The sequence below is a fragment of the Naumovozyma castellii genome, chromosome 1 (assembly GCF_000237345.1).
Source record: "Naumovozyma castellii chromosome 1, complete genome".
NCBI classification, from domain to species: domain Eukaryota; kingdom Fungi; phylum Ascomycota; class Saccharomycetes; order Saccharomycetales; family Saccharomycetaceae; genus Naumovozyma; species Naumovozyma castellii.
In genome coordinates this window covers 2419978-2443248 of record NC_016491.1, presented here as the reverse complement: position 1 = coordinate 2443248, position 23271 = coordinate 2419978, and the positions used below count along the sequence as shown (strand labels likewise).

The 23271-nt window shown below is 36.6% G+C and overlaps 11 protein-coding genes across 11 annotated transcripts; 4 read left to right on the top strand and 7 right to left on the bottom strand.

Moving 5' to 3' along the window:
• Positions 1 to 106: 106 nt before the first annotated feature.
• On the bottom strand, positions 107 to 1012 carry ADD66 (Add66p; the record flags this gene model as incomplete). Its single annotated transcript, XM_003674122.1, has 1 exon — positions 107 to 1012. The coding sequence occupies one exon, from the start codon at positions 1010 to 1012 to the stop codon at positions 107 to 109; it is 906 nt and encodes a 301-aa protein (XP_003674170.1).
• A 538-nt stretch (positions 1013 to 1550) lies between these two features.
• Positions 1551 to 3518, top strand: EAP1 (Eap1p; the record flags this gene model as incomplete). The annotated part of the gene is made up of 1 exon (XM_003674121.1): positions 1551 to 3518. The coding sequence occupies one exon, from the start codon at positions 1551 to 1553 to the stop codon at positions 3516 to 3518; it is 1968 nt and encodes a 655-aa protein (XP_003674169.1).
• A 196-nt stretch (positions 3519 to 3714) lies between these two features.
• Positions 3715 to 4767, bottom strand: RFC2 (replication factor C subunit 2; the record flags this gene model as incomplete). The annotated part of the gene is made up of 1 exon (XM_003674120.1): positions 3715 to 4767. The coding sequence occupies one exon, from the start codon at positions 4765 to 4767 to the stop codon at positions 3715 to 3717; it is 1053 nt and encodes a 350-aa protein (XP_003674168.1).
• Positions 4768 to 5032: 265 nt separating this feature from the next.
• Positions 5033 to 5464, top strand: YAE1 (Yae1p; the record flags this gene model as incomplete). Its single annotated transcript, XM_003674119.1, has 1 exon — positions 5033 to 5464. The coding sequence occupies one exon, from the start codon at positions 5033 to 5035 to the stop codon at positions 5462 to 5464; it is 432 nt and encodes a 143-aa protein (XP_003674167.1).
• Positions 5465 to 5522: 58 nt separating this feature from the next.
• On the bottom strand, positions 5523 to 12767 carry NCAS0A12280 (phosphatidylinositol kinase family protein; the record flags this gene model as incomplete). Its single annotated transcript, XM_003674118.1, has 1 exon — positions 5523 to 12767. The coding sequence occupies one exon, from the start codon at positions 12765 to 12767 to the stop codon at positions 5523 to 5525; it is 7245 nt and encodes a 2414-aa protein (XP_003674166.1).
• Positions 12768 to 13050: 283 nt separating this feature from the next.
• Positions 13051 to 14415, top strand: ARP3 (actin-related protein 3; the record flags this gene model as incomplete). Its single annotated transcript, XM_003674117.1, has 1 exon — positions 13051 to 14415. The coding sequence occupies one exon, from the start codon at positions 13051 to 13053 to the stop codon at positions 14413 to 14415; it is 1365 nt and encodes a 454-aa protein (XP_003674165.1).
• Positions 14416 to 14692: 277 nt separating this feature from the next.
• Positions 14693 to 16357, bottom strand: CCT5 (chaperonin-containing T-complex subunit CCT5; the record flags this gene model as incomplete). The annotated part of the gene is made up of 1 exon (XM_003674116.1): positions 14693 to 16357. One exon carries the CDS (start codon positions 16355 to 16357, stop codon positions 14693 to 14695), a length of 1665 nt encoding a protein of 554 aa, XP_003674164.1.
• Positions 16358 to 17097: 740 nt separating this feature from the next.
• On the bottom strand, positions 17098 to 17526 carry NCAS0A12240 (PRCC domain-containing protein; the record flags this gene model as incomplete). The annotated part of the gene is made up of 1 exon (XM_003674115.1): positions 17098 to 17526. One exon carries the CDS (start codon positions 17524 to 17526, stop codon positions 17098 to 17100), a length of 429 nt encoding a protein of 142 aa, XP_003674163.1.
• Positions 17527 to 17721: 195 nt separating this feature from the next.
• On the top strand, positions 17722 to 18972 carry NTA1 (amidase; the record flags this gene model as incomplete). The annotated part of the gene is made up of 1 exon (XM_003674114.1): positions 17722 to 18972. The coding sequence occupies one exon, from the start codon at positions 17722 to 17724 to the stop codon at positions 18970 to 18972; it is 1251 nt and encodes a 416-aa protein (XP_003674162.1).
• Positions 18973 to 19068: 96 nt separating this feature from the next.
• MNN14 (Mnn14p) lies at positions 19069 to 21828 on the bottom strand (the record flags this gene model as incomplete). The annotated part of the gene is made up of 1 exon (XM_003674113.1): positions 19069 to 21828. One exon carries the CDS (start codon positions 21826 to 21828, stop codon positions 19069 to 19071), a length of 2760 nt encoding a protein of 919 aa, XP_003674161.1.
• Positions 21829 to 22220: 392 nt separating this feature from the next.
• CBF1 (Cbf1p) lies at positions 22221 to 23114 on the bottom strand (the record flags this gene model as incomplete). The annotated part of the gene is made up of 1 exon (XM_003674112.1): positions 22221 to 23114. The coding sequence occupies one exon, from the start codon at positions 23112 to 23114 to the stop codon at positions 22221 to 22223; it is 894 nt and encodes a 297-aa protein (XP_003674160.1).
• Between the last annotated feature and the right edge of the window lie 157 nt (positions 23115 to 23271).

Below are 23271 nucleotides of genomic sequence, written 5' to 3'. Positions count from 1 at the left end.
ACATGAAGTTTAACAATTGATTCAAGTACTAATCAAATAAAACAGCAGAATAAATTTATAACTCAGTTCATATATAATCATTTCAATATACATATACAGTTTCCTCTCAAATATATATTCCCTCATCAAATGAATCCGGTATTGAATTAAATCCATATACACCTTTCCAAGAAATTGGAGTTTTCAAATGGATGGGAGATTCTTCGGTACTCCAGTTTAATAGTCTTAATATCCATTCTGTAAACATTTTTGCATCCATCGAATTATCACCTTCATGAACAAAGCATGTCAAGTACTTAATTTCATTCAAAGTAGATCCAGTAGTTAAATTTGAATTAATTAAATGATAGGCAAATTTAAAAATATCTTGCTTTGGTGATATTTCTTGTTGTACACTATCTCCAGTGAATTTAAACCAATCTACTTCGTTATTGGAATGGTTGTTCCCATTATTAGTATTAACATTCAAACTTGTGTTGAAATTTCGAGTTAGTTCATTTATGGAATTTATATTACATGAACCCAATGAACAAAATCCATTGGATTTATTACTATTAAAATTTCTACCCTCTAAATTTAATTCATCTAATACACCAAATGAATCAAGCACAATGACGTTTTCAATCTTGAATTCCATTATCAATGGAAGTATTGTTTCCTTAATAAAATTGTTCATGTATCCTTGTATGATGGGAGTTCTTTGTTGAATAATGTAGAAGTTCTTTTCTTCATTGTAAAATAATTCTAAAGCTGTTGAAAATTTTGATCCTGAATCTAATTTAGACTTGTATAGTATGGGTTTATCTTGATCCAACGAGTGATCTAATGGGCCAAGAAATGGATGTAAAAATACACCATCCAATGCCCTTATAAATTGGAATTCTGATGCAAGGGAATGTAGCATTAGATCAATGGTCAATTGGGGTACATTACCAGTTGAGACCAGGGGCAGTAATAATGTGGGTTGACCATTAGCAACTAGAGCCTTGGAGAAATTTAAAACGGAATCCATGTCAATATGTAGTTATTATAATGGGTGGTAATTGGAATTAAAATCTGTGTGTTCTAACACCTTCAGCTGGAAAATTGACGACTATTGGCAACTTATTGGACAAAATAAAACTTGTAACAAAGATTCTGGTCTTGAAAGTAGCAGCTCCGTAGAATTGATTGCTTCTCCTCTCTCTCGTGTTATAATATAATATAATATAATGTCAATTTTAACAGTTGATCATCTGTATGAGACCGTGCCGAGCGATTTTCCAATTCTGTTCTGTAATTTCGCTGTGACCAAATTCAACGAAGTGATCAAATGTGAAAACAACACTCCTGTCTTTCGATCTCCATTGTTGAACTACTGGCAAGTACATTATTCATAAAGACCCTTGACTCTTTGGAATATATTTGTTTTTCTTTCACAACCTCCCATCTCTCTTTCAGTTTTTGAAGAAGACTTTGATCTGCTCTGATATCTGTTTATTAGAATCCGAACTAGTCACAACTTTTCCCCACTACCTCTTTGCATTTTACTCCGATACCAATTTTAAACAATGGAGTTCAACGATCCCTCAATTGTCTCTGTGGTCGTATCCGATGAACAAGGACAACCACAATTGGTTCCTGGTGGAACTCCACTCACAAATCAGCATTCCCTCAACGACAGGAACAATAATATTGGGAAACTATTCAAGAAAATTGAAGCCTTTGACACAATCAAGGATTATAAACCAGCCCACACAGCCACTAAATCACATATCTATTCTATTAATGAATTGTTTACGCTCTCCAAAAACTTACCACCAAATGTGGTGACCGAAGTGACCAACGTATTACCGAAGAAGAAATTTTGGAGGCTACATCAAAGATTTACTGACCATTCGAAGAATACTGCCAATGGTTTTGTACCAACAGCAAAAAACAGCAACTTGAAGAGTAAAGCAACTTACGCTAATAATGAAAATACACATTTCGAAAGAAGAAATAGTAAGACAAGAAACATGAAGGGGAATAATACAAGAAAGGGTAATAAATTCAATTCCAAGAATGAGCATGATAATGAAATCAATGCAAACAAAGAATTGCTGGCTTTAGAAAAGCAGTTAGAACCTACAGGGAATTCAATGGCTGATTTTGAAGCCTGGAAAACCAAAATGAAGGAATTAGAACAGAAGAATAAGGGAATTTCCAGTGGTGGTTCAGGATCTTCTGGTATTGATAAGGATCAGACATCCCAGTCGTCAACATTAAAACCTATTTTTACAACCACTTCAAGCTCAATATCAGAGTTTTTGAAATTATCTAAGAACAACAATGACATTGCAAACGGAAATGAAAGCGCTTCAACTGGAGCAACAATTGCTTCAACTGCTCCAATAATCGAAACAAAGAATGAAAAATCAGAAACAGATAATCTTCGTCCAGATAATGCATCGGACGATAACGGAACCAATAAACCACAATCCGAGAGCAATGAAGCATCAAAGGCATTTGCTGGTGTACCTCTGGATACTGGCAGAAGTTCATCATCAAGGTTTAGTTCATTTTTTTCAACCCCAGCTAGCGCAACAGTAAATTCAGAAGAGCAACCATCTTCTAAAACTGAGAAGCCAGCAACGCCAGTAAATAGTGATAAAGGGACAGTAAACACCAACAACCCTGGTGGCTCACGATTAATGTCCTTTTTCAAAAACAGTTCTGCTTCAAGCACACCAAACCCCGAAAAGCAGATTCAAATTTCTAGCCAAGAACAAGCACAACCCCAAACTTATAATAAACCCGATAATACGGTGCCAGATGCTCAAATGATGCCACAACAAAGACCGAATGGGTATTTGCAGCAGCCACGACCACAAGGACCACCTACTTTGCAAGGGCAGCCTCAATTGTTACCAATGCAAATGCAAACAAATAATACCTTCTTCCGAGGGCTTTTAAACAAAAATAAACTAGCTGAGGAAAGTGGTAATAATTCAATTGGTCCAATGGCACCTCCTCCAGGTTTGGGAACTCAGCACCAGCAGCCAAATCAGCATCAAAATCAACAACAGTATCAGCAATATCCTCCGAGCATGGGGCCACCACAAAATTTGCACATGGGTATGCCTCCTGTTCATATGATGCCACCACCTGGCATGCAAGGGTTCCCTATGCAGCAACATCAACAAATGTTGAATAACAGTAGAAATAAGGAAGGTTCCGCAAATTCAATTAGTGATAATAAGAACTCTAAGAATCAAAATAATAACGATTTGCAACAACAGCCACAGCCACAGCCGTTCATGCATGGAATGGCTCCTCCTCCAGGCTTCCCACCGATGCAAGGCATGCCACCTTTGCCACCTAATTTCAATCCCAACATGAGAATGCCTCCCAACGGAATGCTACCACCACCTCATCAGCAGCAAGGTTTCTTCCCTCCTCAACATCAAATTAATCAACCTTTACCTGGGAATTTCCAGGGTCGCCCAAATTTTTCACAGGAAGCACCTAACCTAAAGGAAAAGAATGGTAAGCATTGATGCTATATAAATATATATATCTATATCTCAGAATTGTTTGAATCAAACTGGTTCTTCTACTAGCATATACAAAAACTTTCAAAGGTTCATATTTGTTGATTAAATATCGTAAGAAAACTGAACTATGTTCTATACATGATTTATAAAGCAATAAGACGGTCAGTTTGTGTAGAATGTGAACAAATCTTTATTATTTCTAAACTTGAGAGATTTTCACTAGCAAATTCAATAACTGTAAGTGCTCATTGGTACCATTGGATAATTTGGCATCTGTGTCAAATAGGATCATAGATACATTGTTCTTGAATGCGGTATCATATTCATCGTTACTGATATAATAGTCATGTAATTGGTCGATCACTGCAGCGCCTGACCAACCACTTTTAGTGAATTCGTTCACATATTCTATTATATCATTAACATTTTTATTGGAAACCTTCTCCACAATCATCTTCAAGATATCGTCAGGTACAACACCTGCAAGTTCTTTGACGTTTTGTGAGGTAACATTTTCGGCGCCCGTGTATTGAATACGTTTAGCTGCAGACTGTAACAAAGTAATAGCCCTTCTCAAATCTCCTGCCGATATATCTAAGATAGTCTTCAGTACATCATCTTCGTATGATACTGATTCTTCAGTGGCGACGTATCGTAATCTATCAATTGCATTTGTAGCATCTAACGGTTTAAACCTGAATTTGGAACATCTCGATGCTAATGGATCGATAATTCTTGTAACGTAATTACAAATCAAACAGAATCTAGTGACGCCAGAGTAAGTTTCCATGGTTCTACGTAGTGCACTTTGTGCGTCAGAAGTCATAGAATCAGCTTCGTCTAATATAATAATCTTGTATGGTGGGCATGGATAATTCTCCAAATCATTCTTTGATGGTTTAGAAACGGTCAATCTTGCGAAATTTTTGACTTTCTCCCTCACAATGGAAATACCACGCTCATCTGAAGCGTTCAATTCTAATATTCTTGATTTCATCAGTTCTGGGCCAAATAATTCCTTAGCTAAAGCCAGAATTGTCGAGGTTTTCCCTGTACCTGGTGGTCCATAGAACAGCATGTGAGGTAAGTTAGCTGATTGTAATGTCTTTTTCAGAACAGTCACCGCATGGCCTTGAGCTGCAATGTCATCTAATTGTTTCGGTCTATACTTTTCAACCCATGGTTTTGATTGATGGGAATCCTCTTCTGAACCAACTTTCCGTCTTTTATTTCTGCCAAATCCTTCGAACATTTTTCTATTAGTCTCGACTAGTTCCTCTTATTGTGGTTAAGTAACTTTGATTGATCTCTTTATTTTGCTCTATTCCTTCAAGATTTGAATAATGAAATTTCTTGCTTGACGCGTTTCCAGCAATTCGGGTAAATTTCGATGAGAAGAGTGATTAATAATTGTCAATTGAACCAGAAAACAGTTTTAACACATGTTACATGATTTTGATTTGATTTTGTTATCAAATAGGTCTCATACCAAAATTGTTTGATCCTGAAGTATAGATATGTCCGATTTATTTGGCGATGTATGGGGGTCTGATGAGGAACCCCATGCTGACCGTGAAATGTCCTACGATCTGAAGAAACTACGAGATGCACATAATAAGAGGGGTTACCTGGATGGTATCGTTAGTTCTAAGGAGATCAATTTACAACAAGGTTTTAATGAAGGGTTTCCAACTGGGTCTTCGCTAGGGCTTCGAGTAGGTTTAATCATTGGTAGACTTCAAGGTCTTGATTACAAATACGGTAATGATGATAAGGAACTTCGAGAAAAATTCGTACTGGCCAAGAAGGAACTAAAGATTGGTAATGTACTAAGTAAGGCAGTCTTTGATCCCAATTTTGATCTTCCTGGAACAGGTCATGAGAAGGTGAATGAATGGGAAGGAATAACGAAAGCATTCTGCGATAAATATAAAGTGAATATGAAGTAGCTTTAGCATGAATTATAAAACATGTAATTTGCATATCTATAATATATATATATATAGGTTACCAAAATGGACACCAACCGATATAATGTTGGCATAAATTCTCATCAGAGGTAGCTTCGATAATTAACTTATTAACCTGGGTTGGAACATCAAGGTCGCGTTCCCTGTGGACATCGCAACCAGTTAATTTTTCTGTAATACGACGTAACACCAACAATCCTCTTCCAGTTCTCAATTCAGCTTGACGCTCTTCTTCTAATTTTGATGCTTCTTCTGAAGTAATGATACCATTTCTGAAAAGTTCGTTTGGTGGAGTAGAAGGTAATACAATATCAGTTTCCTTTAGAATTTTCTCAGTTGGAAAATCAAATCCCCAATTGATTAAAGGATCAAAGGCAAATGCTTCCAATATGGCCATCAACGAATCTTTGTTGTTTCGTAGCACCCTCATAACATTTTCACAAGTAATTCTAAAGCTACCTTCAACTCCACTGACCTCCATAGCTCTAGTTAACATTTTAGTTAGTCTGAATGGTACCTTTTCAGGATACTTCTCTCTTAATATAGCTGCCTCAAAACAATCACCAAAATCAATATGAATAACTTTTCCCGTTACACGATCAAGCATTAAGTTACTTGGATGTCTATCACCTAATCCTAAAATATAACCAACCATCGACATCACGGCCAAAGAACGAGTATAAGCAGTCCTTCTCTCAAGCCAGGATTCGGCGGACTTACTCTTTAGCCACAGAATTTTTTGAAGATCAAGACCCTTCATATTATCAAGTGAATACGAAAACACTTCGATTTTTTGAAGTAATGTCAAGTTATCGTAATCTGGTGCCATTTGAAGCATAGCCCAATGTTCAATATTCAGAGGAACTTTCTTGGATTCTCGATATTCTTTGATTAGGATATGAAAAGTGTCACTATTTTGTACCCAACCAAGTAAGCCTGAATTAGGCGATAGAGGGATTGCTGGATATTTTTGAATATCTAAATGTCTTTGGAAACAGTTTGTATCGTTTTGAAGTAAAGTATTAACTAATCCAAACAATTGCATTACCAGGCTATCTTGTCTTATATCTTCATGTCCCTTTAAAACATATTTATAGTCGTTACCATCACTACCCTTAATGTAGAATTTTCTTGGTCGTTGTTTGGATGAGATAACGGAGAAGACTGGATCAAATTTTACAATCTTTACAATCGGTTTGCCAGCGATGTAAGTGCCAGGTACTGCTAATTCCAAATCATGTGCTTCAAGAAGCTTTGGAGAGACGTGCTGTAACTCTAATATCTGTAATTGAGGGAATTGCCTACTGATACGACGGAACACATTATAATATATATCCCAGGCTTGATTAAGATTATTTATTTCTTTTGTTCGCCTATAATTCATTGTCCATTCATTAGCATCATTTAGTTCTCTTCCAAACATATGCTTAAACGATATCTCACGAGTTGTTTCTGGTTCACCTTGTAAAAGTTCTTGCAAAGGATCTAATGTGGCAAACATCTTCTCAATATCTTGTTCACCAAAGAAATATCTACTTGCATTTTCTAATCCCTCATACCACAATTCCTCCCATAAGACTGCAACACGGATCAATTCATGACTGACCAGCTCAGCTTGTGCAACAAGAACTGGACTATGCATTTTCATTTTGTCTACTATTGAAAGTGCCGCCTTATGTCTTGAAACAGATTCCGACTTTATTGCAACTGTCAGTGGATACACCAATGCTTGGGGATGCGCCTTACCTAAATTAGATAATAATGCTAACAACGACCTACTCACATTCGGGTCGGGTTGGTGTATACGCGATATTAGTTGGGGTAAAACTTCTAACCAGTTCCCGATCTTAATTAAATTAAACCCGTCATGAATGGCTTGGGTTGCTACTGGAATACCACCGAACGTGAACCAAAGTGTCAATAATCTCAAAGTATCTTGTAAGGAACTTCCATTGGTCAAAGCAATTGAATGGAAAAATCCACGAATGGCAGGAACAACATGCCGTTGTAACATTTCACTAGAGTAAGACGTTTCATCTTGACGACTTAAAAATGATTCCGTAAAGATGCCTCTATCACTTGGAGGAAGGAGGATTGAAGATTGCCGTCTTCCATTACCCATACTCTTAGTATTATTGGTTATTGTCGAGATTACATCAAAATTTGCTAATGCCCAGTTATGCCACGCTTTATACCATGACTTATCAAAATGAGTTGCCAGTAGATAAGAACCTAGAATTGCATCTGGATTGTCTGTTCGCCAATTTTGTTGTAATTCAGTTCTCCATTCGCCCTGCTTCAGAAAGCAGCGAGCCAACAACTTCGTATATTCTTCGATATGCGATGGTGAAACAGTTGATTCCTGTGATATATTTTGTGCAATCAAATTATTCGGATCTAAACCTAAATCTTGTACCATGCTTGAAGTAAAGCGGATTAAATTACGAAGTGTTTCTTCTTTAGAAGAAGTTACCCAAAGATATTTTAATTGCGCATATACAACTTGTGGCAGAGCTTTCGAACTAGGGCTGTGGTCGTTATCTTCTAGTAACGTATTCAGAGCCTTTTGAGCTATTGCTAACTTTCCTGACTTTCTACACAAATTGGCGAACTTGATCCACATTTGCACATCTTGCTTAGGTTTAATCACTAGTGATCTCACTCTTAATGCCCTTTGCCATATGTCAATATTTCTTTGGCAACCAAGTAATCTCTTATCCCATGTACGTCTTAACAGCATACGTTTTTCGGAGTTTATATGAGCTCGCTTATATTGAATAATTTCATCCAATTCAGTCAATATCTGAGTTCTAACAACTACTTTATATGCTCTCCCATAACTTTCGTTGATTAACGCGGATATTTCTGTTGTTAACAAATCTCTCGCATTAGAAATATTAGCTTTTGCACTTTCAAAATTGTTTCGATGCAAGTTCATTATAGCATCGAAAAACTCTCTGTCAGGAGACCTTTCTCGCATTACACTTGTATATTGTTCAATCTTGTCCCATTTGCCCAGGCTCCATGCTGCCCCTGAGGCTAGTGGAGCTATAATTTTACGGACTGTATTATCAGATATTCCCCAATTTTCTTCCGCCAGGTCAAATAGTTTTTCCCATTCACTCAATGCATGATATGCTCTCATTTTCCCTATTGTTATCGATGTTGAGGTTTCACCAGCGAGTTCTCGCTTATTATAAGCTTCTAGAGCGTCATCCCAACGTTGTAACTTTTCATACCATGATTCATGAAGTTCTAGTCCATGACTTTGCTGCGCAATCTTCAATACACCTATAGCTGCATCCTTCTGATATAGTTGATTATTGATACTAATTAAGGATTCGATTGTTGAATTAGAAGGTTCTTGTATATGTATTATTTCCTTATAATGAAGTGCTTTTGCATATGCATGACATTTCTCAGCATATTCGCCTAAAGTCTCAATTGATATTGGTAATGGTTTGTCATCGTGGTCCATATATTCGACCAAATTTAATAGGGTTTGATGTATTTCAGGTGGATTTTGATATGATGACAAAGCCAAGCATAATGAATGTATTAAGTCCTCTTGGTAAGGTGTGTATAGCTCAGTCCATATAATTACAAAAGCTGTATTGAAAAGGTCTTTAGCCAGTGGATAATACAAGCCAGCCAGTCCTGCACATGCTCTTAAAGCTTGTGAAGGCGATTCCTTCAATATTTGAATAGATAATCTTCGCAACCATTCCTCCCAATCTTCCCTTGTTGCCAATTGGGAGCAATCCCATGTTGACTTTAATAGTGGTTGGTTTATTGTTAATTTTTTTGTTACTTTTGTAGGTTCCTGCTTGTTTTTTAAATTTATAGAATTTTCATTCCCCATTATCACTGTTTCAGGTAATGGTTCATTATTCAATATTTTTTCAACCAATTGGTCATAAACAGTATGGTGAATTTTGTTTCTGACTAGGGTTTTGTTTACGACGGGAATGAAAATGGCAAAGTCGGTTCCCAATTTGAGCAACAATATGCACATTGTGTTCATTGATGATTGAATAATTTGTTCTTGACCACTTCTAATGTTCCTTAATAATGCCTGCATTATTCTGGATGCCATCGGAGTGCTATTAATATTTTCAATAAGTTTACCTAAAACAATAATAGACGTTTCCTTTAACCGACCAGAAGAGTACTCACACAATTTAATTACTGTTGGGAGTATAAGGTGAGAACAATCCTCTAAGTTTGTATTAATAACGGTCAATGTTTTCAATATTTCAATGGAAACAATCTTGTCTGTAGATGAATCGTTAGTCAAAACAGCTAGAAAAAGTGTTAGAGTGCGTGGAACATAGATCTTGAATTCCGACCCTAAGGCTTCACAAATTACCTGTATTAAATTTAGTAACGTTAATTGAAGATTTTGTGTAGGAAAAAACTTCTGGATGCTCTCAAATATTCTATCTACATGAGGTCTAATGTGGTCTCCAACTGTGATTATGAGTTCGGCTATTTGTTGAAAATAATAATCGGTAAGGGATTGTGGAGAAATTTCAATTACATGTAATATACATGGAACAATTTTTTCTAGAAATGGCACACAGCGTAATTGTACGATTTGAAATATATGAATTATGGCTTGTGTTACTGCTGTGAAGTGCGATGATAAAGATGGGTCTTTCAGGAGCTTAATGAGATTGTTGAATACCACAGTTAATGAATATTCCTCGTTTGAGGTTGAAACTCCCTTCATAAGCAATGAAATGTCTATTGAAGGAGCATTTTGTTCTATCGTGGCAGTTGTGTTGGATGTTACTTCTACTTCTCTGTATCTGTAGGGATCCAAAGCACCTAAAATACCAATTGTCCGAATTACTTCTCTTCGTATATTTTGGGAGTTATCAGTTTTCAGTATATTCATAAGAATATTCAATAGTGGTGGATAATCTAATAGTGGATCAATAACATAACCAGCAGATTCTGTAAATTCGCCCAAGGCTTTTAGGGCTGCCTCTCTTTTGAATGGTTGAGATTGATCTTGAAGTGTATTAATAAGTAGTGGCATCAGCTCCTTTCTGTACTCGTTCATTTTCTCGCCGCCAACAATGGATATAGAACCAATGGTTCTCAAAGCCATTGCTGTGACGACTGGGGTTGTATTGTTAACTTTAGGGAGCAACGATTCCAAAATTGGTTCGATGTAATCTTTGGATACATTATTACTAGAAGCAATTAAAGCACATAGTAGTGTAATAATCTCCTCATTTCTTCTAGGTTGGGTTGTATATTTTAGTTCCATTAAAAGGTCCAAAAGTATTTTTCTAAGAAATGGGATAACGTATGCAGGGTTTACTTGGGATAACCTTCCTATAATTTTCATGGATTCCAGTTTAACTGGAAATGATTCATCGTTTAACAATGTAAATAACCAATGGGTGTTCTCTTGTTGTGCCAGTTGTGGGTCAAAATTTGTTTTCAAATGTTCTAAGAGAGATAATCGGATAGTAGCTAGGGGATCAGTAACTGCAATAACTAATAGTTTGCTTAAAACTTCCGAAACGCAATTTAACGAATATTGAGATGTCTGTTTACAAATGTTATCTCTTACCAGTAAATCACAAGAAGTAATAGCGGCCTGTTCACGAACGTTTGGTTCATCATGCTCCAGATATTCCACAGTTACAAATCTGACGAAATCCGAAAGCGAAACATCATATGTAAAAGCAGAAAGCATTGCAAATGATTGCAATAATAATTGGCAATCATTTATGTCATCATTTATTTGTGACGACCATGAGAAAACTTTCTTATTTCGCCATGTCCGTGCCTTCTGTAATGATATATCTTTAAAAGAGATTGGTGATCCTGGATAAGCAAAGGGTCCTCCTGTAAGGGAATTTGATATTGTATCTAGCAATTTCCTTTTTATTGGCGGTTCCAAAGTTGGACACTTCTCAAATATAATTTGTAAAACCTCCGGTAATTCTTTTGAAAATGGATAATTAAAAATTAAATCTAATGTTGAATCATTCATGAACTGGTATATTTTTGGGCCTGTGGCAAAAGTTAGTTTTCCAATAGAGTAAAATAATGCCTCTTCGATGAATGTTCTATTTTTTGCCTTAAGTCGAAGTTCACTCGTTATGATCTCAAAAATGCTATTTAGATATGGCGCTATGCTTGATTTTACTTGGGTTGCAATATCTGCAATACAAATCAGTATAGGCTTTTCGTCTGTCTGGCGTTTGATATAAGGATCCATATTTCTTAAAATTGATAATAAATGTACCATAACTTGGCTCAGATAGTTTTCCGCAAAGAAGTGTGGATTTTTTGCAGCCAATAATGGAAAGTTGCAATATATTTCCTCTCTTATGGCGGCACTCCGGTGATTCTTCAATTTTATTATATGATTAAAAATAACGTCTTGTTGTTTATCAAGAAAACTATTGTCTAATCTCAATAGTTCTTTGATACTTAGTAATGAACCATGAATATTTTCGATTTTCTCTGAGCTCAATTCATGTAGGCATTCTGTGATTAACCTTTGATACCAATTCTTCATTAATTTCGGATCTCTTGTTTCTAAGATTCTCAGACAATTTAGTAATGTAAAAGATGCATCAAATCTAACCTCAACCTCAGAGTCTCGTAGTGTATTCCATATATTATCCAAAACCGAATTGACATATGGAAATAGGACATAAGGTGCGTTCTTGGCCAATGACGTTATTATAAGTAAAGCTGCATGTCTCTTTGAGTCACCATTGTTTGAGGATGATAGGGTGGTTAACCATTCGATACATATCTTCATTTCCTGCTCCACAAATTCGGAAGTTACCGTAAGACCAGGAAGAGCTAGTTTTCCTAAAGTCGATGCAGCCAATTTTCTAACTTCAGTATCTGTTGATGGCACAAGAATACGTAGATACTTGCCTAACTTTGCAATATAGTTCGGTAATTGTTCATTTCTCGAGTAAAAATCAATAAAAACATCAATGAGTAATATAGTTGTTATTTTATCATTCTTGCTAGCTTTATTTGCCCCAACGATCAAGGTCCTAAGTTGTTGGTTTAAAATATCTACGAAGCTCTGTAATTGTTCGACAGTGGCTTCTCTTGAGAGGAAATTCAAATACAATTTCAATTTTTGTTGTGCAGCAACTCTGCTCTGTGGAATCGGGCTTCTTAGCTCTTGTAGGAGCCTATTTAACAGTGTTTCTGTGTCGGCTTCCAAATGGAAACCTCTCATATTTTCGCTGTCCAACAGCGATATCGTATTGTTTTCATTCCATACTTGCATTGGATACTTGTATAGTATTCTCTGCCCTTAGGATAGTCGAATAAACTTTTTTTATGTATTTGCTTTATATTATATCTATCTATCCATCTCTCTATTTATTTGTTTCCCTTTGTTTTTAGTAAAGTCGGGTAATGGCAAAAGCTACCAATATTTTCCAGCAAGCGTGTAATAACATTATGGCCCCTTTTCAACTATTGTAGGTTTTATTTTGATAATGAATAGATTTGTATCCGATATATAAAGCAACCGAGGCAATCATACCCATTCCAATCGCAAGCATACCATGTCATACATTAACAATCCTGCAGTCGTTATGGACAACGGTACCGGTTTGACCAAGCTAGGGTTCGCCGGTAACGATTCTCCTTCATGGATTTTTCCCACCGCCATTGCTACTTCCCAAGGTGGCTCCAGTTCCAATGCTAAGAAATCTATGTCCTCCTCAGCTGCCTCATCAGCAACCGCAGGAAATCCATATTACGGTAACTCTACATCGGCCACTTCTTTCAATGATAATAACTTATCCAGCATGTTGTTATCTAATAACCTTGCTGGTAAGAGAGGTACCGAGGATTTAGACTTTTATATTGGTAACGAGGCATTAGTAGCATCACAAGGTCCATCATATTCGTTATCATATCCAATTAGACATGGACAAGTGGAGAATTGGGATCATATGGAAAGATTCTGGGAAAATTCCATCTTTAAATATTTGAGAACAGAACCAGAAGACCATTTTTTCCTTCTTACTGAACCACCTTTGAATCCACCTGAAAATAGGGAACAAATCGCTGAAATCTTCTTTGAATCATTCAATTGTGCTGGGCTGTACATTGCTGTGCAAGCAGTGTTGGCGTTGGCAGCATCATGGACCTCTTCTAAAGTAACAGACAGATCGTTGACTGGTACAGTTATTGATTCAGGTGATGGTGTTACTCATGTCATCCCAGTTGCTGAAGGTTATGTTATTGGGTCAGCCATTAAGAACATTCCAATTGCTGGTAGGGATATTACTCTATTTATCCAATCATTATTAAGAGAACGTGGGGAAGCAGACACGTCTTTAAGAACAGCTGAAAGAATCAAGCAAGAATATTGTTATGTGTGTCCCGATATCGTGAAAGAATTTAATAAATTTGATAGAGATGGTGAAAAATTTGCTCAATTTGTGGTAGAAAATCAAGAATCTACAAGGAAGAAGATTGTTGACGTTGGCTATGAAAGATTCCTTGCACCAGAAATTTTCTTCAACCCAGAAATTGCTTCATCTGATTTCCTAACACCTTTGCCTACAGTGGTGGACCAAACTATTCAAGCTTGTCCTATTGATGTGCGTAAGGGTCTTTATAATAATATTGTCCTATCTGGTGGTTCTACCATGTTTAAAGACTTTGGTCGTCGTTTACAAAGAGATTTGAAGGGTATCGTGAATAACAGAATTGCACAAAGTGAAATGTTGAGTGGTACCAAATCTACAGGGGTAAATGTTCAAGTGATCTCACATAGAAAGCAAAGAAATGCTGTTTGGTTTGGTGGTTCATTATTAGCCCAAACCGCTGAATTTAAAGGTTACTGTCATACAAAGAAAGATTATGATGAATATGGACCGGAGATTGTTAGAAATTTCAGTCTTTTCAACATGGTTTGATTGTGTATATATTTTATAAAGAAAGGAACCTTATATAAACAGTCAATATTTGTAGATTATATGCTGAATAGGTAATGCAATAATAACGTTTAAGGCTTGAGTGAAGTAACAGTGAGAGTAATATACGAATTATGCCTTTGCTTCAACTACAGTCATGTCTAAATATAAAAATGAATCGAGTTACATTACTGTTACGTATTGTGTCTATTGCGTATATATACATTATTATTAAAAAGTGACGACTAATGTGGTGTTCTTGAAAGGGAAGTTTGTGCAATCAGTATTCATCTTTCCCGCTTATGATAACGTTATCGATTTTTAAGATCATTCTACAAAGTTGGGTAGCTAATTGAACTTGTTGTTTCTTACCAATAAAGGGATCAACAATGAATAGTTCTTTCATATCATTGGTACCTTTACCTAAACAGTCCACACCGATAGTAGATAAGCTTTCCTTAATTTGTTTACTCTTCAAAGTCGACAAAGTTTCAATTGGATCTAAACCTGAATTCTCTGCTAAAGTCATTGGGATGGTATCTAAAGCTTGTGAGAAGGCACGGAATGCATATTGATCTATATCACGTTGTCTGTCAGCTTCTTCTGAAACTGCTAATGACATTGTTACTTCAGCGGCACCACCACCATAGACGACTCGAGAATCTCTTACTAAATTACGTACCACACATAATGAATCGTGAAGAGCACGTTGAGCTTCATCGACAATCATCTTATTTGACCCACGGATAAAACAAGTCACGGTCTTAGAATCCGAACATTGTTCAATGACTAGCATACGCTCTTTGGTGGTACCAAATTCCATTTCATAAATCTTACCACATGTACCTAATTTATCTGCTGTTAAATCTTGGAACCTGGGAACAATTCTACCATTAGTGGAAATAGCAATTTGTTCTAGTTCTTGACCACCTACCCATCTGACAGCTGGAAGCTCATTTTGTAATAGTAAATGATTTGCCTCATCATCGAACCCCCATTGACAAATAACAACATCAGCACCTGCATCCTTTACGAATTTTATCATTTCTTTAAATTTATCTTGTTCATAAGTTTGTAGTTTTTGATATTCTTCTACAGTAGATATGTCTAGTTTATGCTTAGTCTTTGGTTTTGGTGGTTCAAATGGGCATGTCAATATGGCTAATTTAACCCCATCTTTACCATCTTTTGGCAACACTTCATTAGGCATTTGAGGATGGGAGAAATCTTTATCAAGTATAACACCATTAATCAGTTGTGAATCCTTTATGGAACCACCAACACGACCTTGTAATCTGATCAGATCAAAATCCACGTCTTTTCTTTCCTTATCCATGACTCTAGTAACGGCATCTACTGCCATTTGTGCAAATTTATCATGATCCTTAGAGACAATTTTGGAACCTAGGGAGGTCTTTGCTGCTTTGTAAAGGTAGTCATTAAAGTTTTCTCCAGACATGACATCATCACAGGTTGCTTCTAGTTTGTTAATGGCCAATTTAGCTGCTTCATCAAACCCATTAGCAATCTTGATCGGATGAATACCCTTTTCGATTAATTCTAAAGCCTGGTCCAATAAAGCACTGGCAAGAACAACTACCCCAGTCGTCCCATCCCCAATTTCTTCATCTTGGGATTTAGATAATTGTACCAATAATTTTGCGATTTCATTATCCAATTCCATTTGAGACAAGATGGTAGCACCATCGTTAGTGATAGTGATGTCACCATCTGGAGATATTAGAATTTTGTCCAGTCCACGAGGACCCAAGGATGTTTTAATAATGGATGCGACGGACCTGGCAGCTAAGATGTGTGATTTCTTAGCTTCAAGACCATGTTGTCTTTTCTTATTACCTTGATCCTTGACGATGATGAAGGGTCTTCCCATTTCATCTTGAGCCACAATGGCATTCGACAAATCTGGCATTTCCATAGTATTCATCTTGCTAATCGGCTTGTGATTCTTTTCCTACTCCTGCTCTCTCAACTTACTTTAGTAGGATGTTTGCCACCTCTTCTTGTAATAAGTTTTGAAATAAATTTTGACGCTTGAAAATCGTTCTATACGGATATTTATTCTTCTTATTTCTATTATACAATTATTTGCTGAAATATATATGGATGGATGGATGGGAATGTATCAGTTATTGGTTCTGAACTTATAGCCACATTTGGTACATGTGTAAAACACAGTGGCACCTTCATCCGCGGATCTCAATTGTAAAGTATGGTAATGCATTTCGTCGTTCCCACATTGAGGACATTTTTCCTTGATGACTGCCCCCTCTTCTAGTTCATCCTTCTTCAAAGTAGTCTTGACGACAGATTTCTTGGATCTTAATGCAGATGGGAAGGCATCCTCTGCCGTGGCGGTCACAACTTTTAGGTTAGAGAACTCGCTCTTTGGATATTTGGCTTGACATTGCGAACATTCGATGTCGTCATGTTTGGATGATCCTGTTTGATGAGGAGTGTCCAATAAGTTACCACAATCTAGACAGAATATAAGGGACCCGACAACGGACATGCTTGGAATATATATGCTGAGAGCTTGTAGTTGTTTCGTTGCTGATATAAAATTAGCCATTAAGGTTGAATCCTCATCGCCTTTTTCAGATTTTTCACCATAAAAATTTTCAATTTAGGCGACGTTCGAAACGACAATATCTGGGATAAAGAGTACTACCATCCATATCTGCTTCTAGTCTGCTTCTTTGTCTCCTTGATATGTTCATTTCTTATATCAAGGGCTTCCTTGTTCCTCTGAGCATTCTTTACGAGCGATTTCAATTGATTTCGAGGATCATAAACGTTAGAAATTGCCGGAGTTGAGCTTGATGTAGCATTCTTCTCATTAGAGGCTTGAGAAGCGGATACCTTAAGTTCCAATAGTGAATCCATATCGGCTTCATTGACAGGTTCTTCTTTTCTTGCTTGAAGGGCCTTGGTGGTATGTGATTCATCAGGTGCCTCGTTGTTTCCCCTTTCCTTGGGATCAAAAACTTTAAATTCAGTCTCTTCGATGGCCCAGTCCCTCCTATTGTAGCCAGATCCAAATATTAGGTTGCTCATTACCTCTTCTCCTCTAGTAGTGTCGTTATCTTGATTCATCTTGTGAGAGAACTAGAAGTGTCAGTCGATTTTCAATCGTTTATTGCCCTGAAAATTTCAAATTATTATCTGATCAACTGGATTAACAAAGAAATACAGAATGATAGGAAGGCGTGAAACATTGAATGAGAAGTCCTGTGAATATTTATTAGGTTCCTTTTCTTAACTATACAGATTCTAACAGGGGGAAAAATAATGACACGCCCTACAACTACAAAGATTCTTGTTGATTTGAGAATCGCCTTAGTTCAATTGAATCCTCAAATTTCTCAATTGGAACAAACCATCAAAAGATCATGGACCCTTCTCAACAATATACCGAAGGGCTCCAAATCTCCAGATTTGATTGTCTTTCCTGAATTTGCACTCACAGGTTATAATTTCCATTCCAGAGAACAAATACTTCCCTATTGTTCAGACTCTGTCTCTGCGAAGGGACCTATTTTCCAATTTGCAAAGCAAGTATCAAAAGCCTTCAATTGTTATACCGTTATTGGATATCCTGAGCGTGTGGATGATGGTTCCGACTTATCAGTGTTATATAATTCTGCTGCAGTGGTGAATGCGAATGGGAATCTAGTTTTTAACTACAGAAAATCATTTCTATATGAAACTGATAAGGAATGGCAATGTGAAGAGAATCCTGAAGGATTCCAAACGTTCCCATTATCCTTCCTACAGAAGGGCACAGATTTAAAGACGGGGGAGAAAGTGGATGTTATTTTGAAGACTGGGGTCGGGATATGTATGGATTTAAGTCCATATGAATTTAAAGCCCCATTTAATGATTTTGAATTTGCGACTTACCATTTAGATCGAGGAACAGAGTTAATCATTTGCCCTATGGCATGGTTACATTCTTCCTCGTTGACAGACGCGGAGGATAAGAACGATAGAGGTAAGAAGATGTTAATTAAAGAGAATTTGAAGCTAAATGGGGTGCCAGAATATGGCTCACAAGGTGATTTTCAAATTAATTTTAACCAGAATTCAAAACCAGATAGAATTCGTATGGACTCAGAGTTTGTTGATAAAGATTATGATAAATTAAATGAACCTGATATGACAAACGTGAATTATTGGATGCTGCGATTTTTGCCATTTTTGAATTTACCAATTCGAAACAATTGGCTCCAAAACAATGGAGACGTACTGGGTCAAATTATGGAAATGAATGGAACGAAGTCATACATGGGGGCTACACAATCTGATCCCTGGAAGTTCAAAGGAAAAAATGCCCTGCTTGCTATAGCAAACAGATGTGGGGTGGAAGACGGAACTACAGTTTTCGCTGGCAGCTCTGGTATTTACAAATTTAACGGAGAGGATACACATGAAAGTGATCATATCGATACCACAAATGAAAGTGTATACCTCTATGGAAATATGGGGAAGGGGAAAGAAGGAGTCCTAATTCGTGATGTTGAATTTGAGATCGATCGCTAGTGCATTTGGCTAAAGTTAGGATTTGTATTAGTGCTTCTTTTATACAACCTATAAATAATATTCGTATATATGATATATATTCATATACGTTACTACTTAGTTGACCACCGGTGACGTTATGTTCATGTGGTCATATTTAAAAATGTGATTATCCATTTTTGTCTCACCTGTAAACAGATTTAGTCCGTACTTATTTAAATCCACCTTTCCACCGTCATCATTTTCTATCTTAAGCATATTCAAAGATCGTTGCTCCAATTGCTCGATTTGCCTCCATAGTTTATCTAGATTGAAAAAATCCACATATTCTCTAATATTATCCACAGAATTCTTATCTACCACATTTTTACTAAAGCTGTTCCACATCCTCGTTTCATAGTTATACGTATATGGATCCTTCCCTGGTGATTTCAAGGTTGGAGCAGCTTTATCGCGCATGAGACTTAACAGTCGTAGTTTCTCTTCGATATCTAGTGTCTCATCATATTGGATCTCAAGCTCCTTAAGCCTATATGTCGTTACATCAAATGATGAAAATAAAATGCCAAATAAATCATGGAAACCGAGGCGAATGGCATTAGAATATAAAAGATAAAGTTCAGAGAAAGATGGAGCATTTAATGGCGATTGCAATTTTGGTAAATTTGCATTGCCATTATTCAAATTAGCCACCTTTTTCAATATAGGAAAGTTCAACCAGTATTTCAATTCTGGTAAGAAGACTCGACCTTCAAAAGTTAGGAATCCAAATTTTTCTGGAAGTTTATACTCGTCTCTCAAAATTGATATGTGTTGATGAGGAATTAAAGCTGTGACACCATGGAAATTTGTATTTATCAGTGGGCTTAGCAACCCAAGTGTAGTAAAATGTCTATTTCTGCAATTGTAAACATGAAATTTGCGGTTCATATATAACCTTTGTTTTCTATCGAGATTCTTCAGCAAGTTACTAGCTGCTTTTATTTCATTTTCTTCAGACTTTATAGTTTTTGAAATCAATTTAACAGTATCTTTATCGAAATCTTCTGAATGATCTTTGGCGTAATTCAGTAAATTAGCCAAAGTCATAGTAGCTAGTGAATTACCATTCTCCTCTTGATTAGATTCCATTTTAGAAGTTATATCCTGTAAAGAAGATTTGGTTTCATTAAACTCGTTGGCATCGATGAATGGCTCTATGTTAGATTTAAATGGCTCAGGTGAAACACTTAGGCCTGTAATATCGATATATACTCCTGAATCTATATCAATGAATCTAGCATCGATATTATTATCTCCATTTCCTTTTTCCCTAATGGTAAGAGAATCGCCTACATCAAGAAGGAAACGACCGTTCCCCTCTCTTGGATCTTCTAATATCAAACTCTGGTTAAAATACTGGCTCATGTAATGCAAATGTTTAATTGGCATTTGAAGATCAAAGTCATTATCCCATGGAAAAGTCTCGCCATTATACAAATAGCCAAACAGTGTTCCGTGTGCAAGCCAAGATATTAACCCATTAGCCTTAACAAACTTTTGAAAAGTTCGAATCATGGAATTAAGACGATTTGCATATTCTTGGGAATTTATGTCCATATTTTTATAAAAGAATGTTTTATCACGATGATGGCCTAAACCCTTGACTTGTTGAAGATTTCTAGCTTCTGAGAAATATTTCCTAGCTAAGGCTGGATGGGTAGCAACAGATGTTTTTAAACTTTCCAGGTAATGAACATCATGAACAGATAGTGTATCTAACCTTGTTTCCAATTCATGGATCTTTGCGTTGACATCAAAATCAAAATCATCGGGATTTAAATGGACAAGTTCATCATTATAAACATTCTTATTGGTTCCTTCAATGTTGATTTTATATGTTTCAGCCTGCGGGCTCGTTAAAAACTCACCATATACCTTATGGTGATCGAAAATAACTTCATTTACATCTTCTTCTGATGCAAGATATTTGGCTAAGAGTCCTGATTCAATCATATTAGAGCGATTAGTTTGATCAAGAATGATACGGAAACAATCTTGATCACTATTAAGGAACGTCAATGAAAGTGGGGCGCTTAGGGTATTCAAGATATAATTTCTTGTATGAAAATCATATACTTCAGGCCTCATTTTGTCGTACAAATCCGTTACCACGAAAGGTGTGTTGAATTTCCACGAACTACTCTTGTTATCTGTACAATGGTTTGGTAAAAGAGTCATATCGGCACCAGTACTTAATTTCCTTGCATTTTTATACCAAAATGGATCATTATATTTTGCCCTTTCCTCAGTAAATAATGGTTCAGATAAATCCCGTTCTAGTGACTTTAGTTTTTCGAGATCAAATGCTGTCTCAAAGATAAAAGAACATGAAAGGTTTGAATCTTTTGACGCAATGAGTTTATTATAATCGTGGAAATCTGCCCAATCATACCAAGAAAACGGAAGACCAGAGTCCATTTCATTTTCATTAGTCAGGTATTTCAAATACACAGACCATATTATTCTTGGATCACTATCGTAGAACTCTAATTCATCTATTGAAGTCAAGGTCTTTCCTTGGTTGGGTCCTATCTTTATTGTCAAGAGATCCTTCTGAAGTTCGTATTCATCAATCCATGTCGGGCTTGTGTCGAACCGTAGTTTCTTGTATATTTTTGTCCCCAACTCAATATCATCAGTCTGGAAAATAGCAAATGTGGCCTTTAGGACGGCAAGAGCAGTGCGTGAAGTACTCTCATAATAGTCCGTATATATGAAAAACAACAGAAGGAAAGCAACCAGCGTTAGTATGAGATGCTTATAATTTTTTCTTTTAAGTTTTCTGGCTGTGTTGAAAACAAGATGAGGTATCATTGAAAAGCACCTGTGTATCATAGTATCCTACACAGTGCTGTTCTAAGTGAAAGGAAGCACTACAATTGGCAGGAATGGGAATGTCAGATGAGGTATTATATAGACATTCTTTTAAACTCGGCTGAAAGAACGGTGTCAATAGGCTTAAAAAAAATTGCCAAGAGTTTTTCCCTGAGTTTTCCCGTGCAAGGCTTTTCGGATATTGTGAGAAAATACAATGGTATCTTGACTCTTTCTTCAGTAGCCAATAGTCATAAATTATGCGAGAATCAGGTGCATATTTCTTGGCTTTGATTATACGTTAGCATAAGTACAAAATATTTCAACAGATATGGCATTTCAATACATACTACAATTACTACACGTCATGTGTCCTTATATAATAAACCCTTAGAAAATTAGCAGTTTCTCCTTCACTCGTACTCTTTCAGTTTACGTTTTAAAGATTCTATTTCCTTATAGGCATTTCCCAATTCTTCTTGCAATTTTTCGTTTTCACTAGTTAGTCGAGCAGCCGTTTGCTCTCCTAAAAGTTTTTGTAGAGTAAATTTTTCAATATTCGTCTTTTCAGTTTCCTTCAGATTCTCAATGTATTCAGCGGATCGCATCAAAATGGCCGCCTTGCTTGATTCTCTCATTGGTAAGAGTGCAGCCAGTGTATCAATTGCAGTATTGATGTTCTGACGACGACGTCTTTCCACTTCTTTGTGCGACTCCTTGCGTTGTTCTGTAGAGATATCTGAATTCGGTTTACGACCCTTACAACCTAATCCCTTGTCTGACTCCAAATAAACGTCTGAGCCGTCAACTTCCTTTTCAACCATTGCAGAGGACTCAAATCTTTGTTGTCTGCCAGTAGGGCTGTGTACGGATTTTTCCTTTTTTGACTCAGAGTCATGGTCGACAATCGATTGATGTCTTTGAATGTCCTCCTGCATAGTTCTGATTGCTTCAGCATGCTCCATTATTTGCTGGTTTACCTCCAGTAAATTGTTCATGTTAGTTGAATCTTCCTCATGCTCCCCAGAGTTTGTTCTCTTGGAATTCATTATGGTGTTGTGATCATCGTGATGATTTAATAATTCATTGTAAGCTGCATTTGCTAATGCGGTGTTTGTTGTATTGTGGTTATGTTCGTAATCATCAGCACCATTTTCCTTGGCGTCGAGATGTTGGTTATTGTTTTCATTTAATAGTTGAGAATCAATATTACCCTCGTTAGGGCCTTGTAATCTGCGTTTCTTTCCTGGATTTTCCACAGGTACAAATAGTTCCTTTTCGTGGTCTGGCTTTTCACTATTGATCATATTTCTGGTGGGGTACTTTATTCCTTTTGTTCTTCTTATCGTTGTTGATTTGAAAACGTGATAAACACGTGGAATTTCCTCTTTTTTAAAATCAGCATTTTTTGTTTGTTTTTCGTCACTTCTGTTTTTTTCGCCTTAGGCGAAATCCTACGTAAAA